The 5,925-nt window shown below is 31.6% G+C and overlaps 1 protein-coding gene across 1 annotated transcript; it reads right to left on the bottom strand.

Moving 5' to 3' along the window:
* Positions 1–944: 944 nt before the first annotated feature.
* On the bottom strand, positions 945–3,817 carry LOC139870866 (uncharacterized). Its single transcript, XM_071858636.1, has 3 exons — positions 3,653–3,817; positions 1,828–1,989; positions 945–1,351 (listed from the first exon to the last, which is right to left on the bottom strand). Exons 1-3 carry the CDS (start codon positions 3,662–3,664, stop codon positions 1,133–1,135), a joined length of 393 nt encoding a protein of 130 aa, XP_071714737.1. The 5' UTR covers positions 3,665–3,817; the 3' UTR covers positions 945–1,132.
* Between the last annotated feature and the right edge of the window lie 2,108 nt (positions 3,818–5,925).

Here is a 5,925-nt window from a genome sequence, read left to right on the forward strand (position 1 = left end):
CACGTGTGTAGTATTTGGAAACCGATGTATTTTGGGGATTATTTCTTAAATAATCGCCCAATTGTTTAAAACATGTATTATGTATAATAATGGTGTGCTTTTTATGAAACGGATGCAATATTTTTCTAAAACGTATCATATAGAGGTCAAATACCTCGCTATGGGACCAATGAATAACGTACTGCGTTTATAGTAATATGGACGGGTCGTTTCAGAAGCTGCCTGCGGGACTTACGCATGACGCTGGGTGGTCTGTTATGATCGGAGAACGGTGAACGACTGTTTAATAAAAATTGTTGTTGCTGCTAGTTTTGTGCATTTCGAATGCTGCTTCCGAATAAAAATGATAATTGATATACCATTAACAATCACCTATACACGATTTAATTTCTTAACCATAACCGTATGGACTACACTTAAAATCATATGCCAAATTAAATGGTTGCCTTGTCGAATGAGATTGATCAATATTAATTTTGTCAGCATTCACCGGTCATTCTTAATTTCTTATGCACAACTCAAAACGGGCGGGGCTGACCCATTATATATTTTGGCTTTTATTTAGAAAAAAGTTTGGGTAAATGAATGTGTTTTATTGTTAAAGTTTATTTAAGCATTTGAGTCAAATGAGCCCATCATAATTAAATTCGTCTAAACAGTAATTTAATATTTAGATTGGATTGATCTCATCTGAACAACAACAGGAATAGTTCTGTTGGTTGATCTTAACATGTTTTGTTTGAGCTAGTTTACTGCAAATCATAGAAAAAATAAGTTATTTCTGGTTTTGATTGTGGACTTTCATCCTACAACTACTTTTGTACACGGAAAAAGTCTAATAAGTAATAACACTTAAACAAGACACTGTAATCTAAGGGTTTGATTTACCATTTCATTAAATAATTTGAAACTATGCCTGTGACGTAAAAAAAACAGATGTACCATTCATATGAATAACGATAACGATATACAAGAATTGTTTCAGATAATGCTTATGCACCACAACCTATTCAAACATTTTCATCTTGAACGATAAAATTAACAATACTTATTCGTCCGTTTCATTTTGTTTCATTTGTTTTCTTGACTGATTTTATGATTATTTACTGATGAACAAAAGGAAACCAATTCTTCAATGTCTTGAGTGACTTTTACTTCTGCCGATCTTGCCTAACATGTTCAACAAATTAGGAACACAAACACCTCGGGCGGATGATACTTGGGAGCGTTGGGATCTTTGTTCTTGTATGCATACTGGTCTTGGAAAGTATAAGGTTCCATTGTCTCGTTGTCTGATTCCAATTAGTCTCCCTAGTGACACACTATTGTCTTGAAAGAATGATGCTGTTGACTGTTCATTACAACTTTGAAGAATTAAGTTTATTCAAAGAATTATTGCATTTGAAATAAGCTAATCAGTCTTTAAACACGAAACCTAAAATTTTGTAAAGAAATTTTTTTTTTTAGTGAAATTGGTGTCACTGACTGGAGACCACCAAAGGATTTTCTATCAGCCGTTCATATCCGTTCCACGTGTTAAGGTTGTTCCACATAACAACTGCAATAGGACATGCTCTGTGTGTATTCCTTTGAGAAGCACCCCCTGAACAACTGCCATAGGACAGTCTCAGAAGAGGGTTGCCTCCAGAGGACTGCATAACTAACTGCAAAGCAATTTGCATTATAAAATCCCCAGGTGAGACTTGAACTTGATACCTCACGGACGCCCAAAAAGGCAGTAACCACTCCATGCTAAAACTTTTGTATTATAGCCTATCTATGTAGCTACTACTGAATGTGGTATAGATTTTGGTGTGACTACATTACCTCTGTGTCGAAATTGGATGATGAAAATGAAGAAAAACTTAACAAGGAACGTTGAAAAGTGTGTGGTTCTCTAGCACCTGGTACAGCCTCAGCCTCAGGTACACCAAGTGTTGTGTTCATATTGCCGAGCCCAAATGGCCATCCGTATGTCATCTCACGACCCTGCCAATAAAATTTTCAAACACTCAGATTGTAATGAACAAGAGAATTCGTCGACTAGATAACAGGTCCCACGTTCAAGAACCTCGGGCACTTTGGCAACAACTTTCACATCTTGACACAAACATTTAATTAAGTTTTTTGTGAAATGCATGTGCATCTGAAATTTTGTAAAGTTAACAATGATCAATATCAAAACTCTAGTACACCATATTGTTTAATATCGCCTATTAGGTTGATTAAATGTCACAATTTGCTGTATAACTCTAGTAGAATATAGTTAACTATTTTTTATAGTTACATTATGCCCAGGGCCGTCTCAACAATTTGAAGACCCTAAGCAAAAATAAAAGTGAACCCTTATACACGTTTAATTTTTTAATGCATATAAAAAGATAATACTTAGAATTATTAATTTATTTACTTACAATGTTTTAACTATTTGAAGTTACATTATTACAACTATAATTGACAATTCTTTATTTAATTAAACAGAATATTTTGAGAAAAGTATATCGATATTCAAAATTTTGGGCTCTTTAAAAATTTTTGAGTCCTAAACGGCTGCCTATCTTGCCTATGCTCAAAGACGCCCCTGATTATGCCTATAGTAATCTATAGTTAATATTAAAATGCTATAATGATAATGTCATTATTAGGCTAATTCCTTTGTTAAGAAAAAATCAAAAAGAAAAAGAAAAAAAAAATCTAAGCATGGTGGGTGATGTAATTAGTCTAAATAATTTTGAATTAAAATTAAATCTTATTAATTAATTATTAATTATTATTATTAAATCTGATTAATAATTATTTTAATTATTAAAATGAAATAATTTTGAATTATTTTGAATTCAGTAGGAGAAGGTATACAAGTTAAGCAGAAGGAAACCAATTCTAAATTTATATTTTACTTTACACTTTTAAAATAAAATAACAACAAATATTATCTCTTATGATTGGATGTGGATTGTTTAATATGCATTTTAGATGTTTCATGAAATGTTTGGCTGACGAGTTTCTTAGTCGGACTCTGTGGTTCCACGAATCATTAAACTAAATAACTTTATCATTTACGTTCACTTAATATCTAAAACATATTATTAAGCTATTTCGTTTAAACAAACACGTGGTTCCACGGGTGAATTCATTAGTATCTTCTAAATTTGTTAACAACCTGTCACATATAGATATAAGAGGAACTTTATATACTAATCTTTGATTAATCTCTTAATAGATTATAGACTTTTAAAGGACCGCACAAGTTCTAACAACTTATACTATTTAACAGAAGTAGCTGACAAAATTGATCAGATACTAAAAACATTCATAGGCTAATTAAAAAAAGAAGTGAAGCTGCTCAAAACTCAAATTTTAATATCATGCTCACTTATAAATTAAATCTTATTATCCCTATTCAATAAAGACCACACAAACACAAATAAATGTATATGAAGATGGTCAGGACTCAGGAGAAGCACTTTTCTGTATTAAATTGAATCTACTTGATCATAAAAACCAGGACGATGAGACAAATTCCCAATTAACCTCATAACATAAAAAAGAACACAAATATTAGTCAGAAACTTGTAATTATAATCATTAATGAAATATAATACATAAAATAGAGGACGAGTGATAGAAAAAAGATGAGGTACATAATTGATACCTGGATGATCATCAAGATATGTTTCAAGAGATTAAAGTATTGGAAGAAGACGATGATAATTTTTATCTAATGAATATGAAACCACGCATAGTAAGACAGAATTCGTTGTAGTAGTAGTTATATTTTGGAAAGTGAGTTTTATAGTATTTTTTATAGAACAGAATTTGTAGCAGTTATTTGAATGTAATTGTATATTTGAAGATCGAACACGAATGATGACTAAGAAGGAGTCTTTGTGTCCCAAAACTTATGACAAGTGGCGGTTTTCGTGGGTCCCCGTGCCTTCATATCATATTGTCCCACATTGCAATTTTTCAATCTATAATAATAAGATCAAATAATTTAAACAAACTAATAACTAGTGGTTTGATGTTAAACTCTGCATAAAAGTGGCCCGGCCTCAATTATTTGTAGACAAAATTACACTAGTTCTTGAGGTTTATTCAATATATTGCATGGATAGTTTAAACATGAATTTTTTAAGACAAAATTTCATTACTCGTTCCTGAATTTTACATCAAATTTGACTCCTCATCCTTTTTCTTTTTTGTGTGCATCCCTCGTCCCTAATGTATCACAATTCTACATTCCTCGTCCTTTTTCTTGACTCCTCGTCCTTTTTCTTTCTGTCAATTCTACATCCCTCGTCCCTTTTAGGGACGAGGGATGTAGAATTGTGATACATTAGGGATGAGGAATGCACAAAAAAAAGTAAAAGGACGAGGAGTCAAATTTGATGTATAGTTCAGGGACGAGGAATGAAATTTTGTCATTTTTTAACTTGACGGTTCAAAAGTCTGCACATTTTGTACGGATGGTCCAAATTTCCGATGTCAGTTAATTTTCTCCGTCAACTCAAGGCATGTGCCAAGCCTCTAAGGGTATTTTTGTCATGTACCTTTTATTCTATAATTATTTTCTAACTTTCACAAATTCTAAGAAGAATAGCAATCAACCTAAAACCCTTTCTCTATTTAAACCAAATCTATTTCTAAAAATGAACAATCTATTTCTAAAACCAAATCTATTTCTAAAATTTACACATAAAAAGAAACAAAGAACATATACTAAAATCAAGCCACTACCAAACTAATATCAAACAATTATTCTCGCAACATTTTTCCACAGAGCAAACAGGTCACAACACAACAAGTTTGATAAATGGTAAGCAGGCCAACAAGGTTTTTATCGTATCCTACATCTTGTAAGCAGTTGTATAGAGCCTTCTAATTTATACTCCAATTATCATGCCATCCAAGATATCTAATATCGATGTACAAATATGATTTTAATTAAAATTCCAGATCAAATCAGCCCTAGGTCGTAGTAGCTCATTCAAAAATTAACTACTTTAACATTAGGCATTAGAGAGGTTAAACAGCTTGAGTAACTTCGAAGCTCTCTTGGGACCATGAACATCTTACAAATCTTACAACCACCATTACCGAAGTCTACCATTACCACCATGACCAATGAGCTTGCAAATTAAACTTCAAATCTTGAAATGAACGTTCAGATCTAGATACAAAATTTTAAATTAGAAAACTTCATTCAATCGCAACAAGTGTGGTTAATTGGTGATGGTGTGAGATGATGGTGAAATAAGACGACTATATTACAATAGTTTGAGAACTGGGAGTAATTTTGTCAAAATGCTATTGATTTTTGTTAATGGGCGTTAATAAAAAAGGGTTTTAGTGATTTTGTAAATGGGATCTCGTTTTTGAATATGATTAAATGGGTTTGAAGAATGAATGACAAAATTGATATATATTTATATTTATATTTATATTTTTATATTATATATAATAACAAAATTGATTTTAGCTAATCAACATTGAAAATTTTTACATGGTAAAAAATAAATCATTAGATTAACTCACATCTTTCAATAATAGTCATTGATTTAATTGATCACTCAACATTTATCTCTGTCTTCTATCTCAATTGTTTGTTGACAAATATACACATTTTTCAAAACACGGCTAATACCAATTCCGAATCCCAAATCAAAACAAGTGGTCTTCTGTTTCTATTTCATTCTTCACTATTAACTATTCAAATCAACATCACCTACATGCAAATTAGGGTTTACAGGGTCAAAGGATTAGTCGAATTTTTTACCAGCGCTACAGAAGAAATGGCGAATACAATCTGTATTCTAACGACATCAATATTAAACGACCTTTGTTAGGTATTATATTTTCCGTTTTTACAATTAAAGAATTTGGGTTTGTTCAATTTTTGATTTTTGATTTGTATAACGCGTGATA

The sequence above is a fragment of the Rutidosis leptorrhynchoides genome, chromosome 1, assembly GCF_046630445.1.
Source record: "Rutidosis leptorrhynchoides isolate AG116_Rl617_1_P2 chromosome 1, CSIRO_AGI_Rlap_v1, whole genome shotgun sequence".
In the NCBI taxonomy this organism is placed as follows: domain Eukaryota; kingdom Viridiplantae; phylum Streptophyta; class Magnoliopsida; order Asterales; family Asteraceae; genus Rutidosis; species Rutidosis leptorrhynchoides.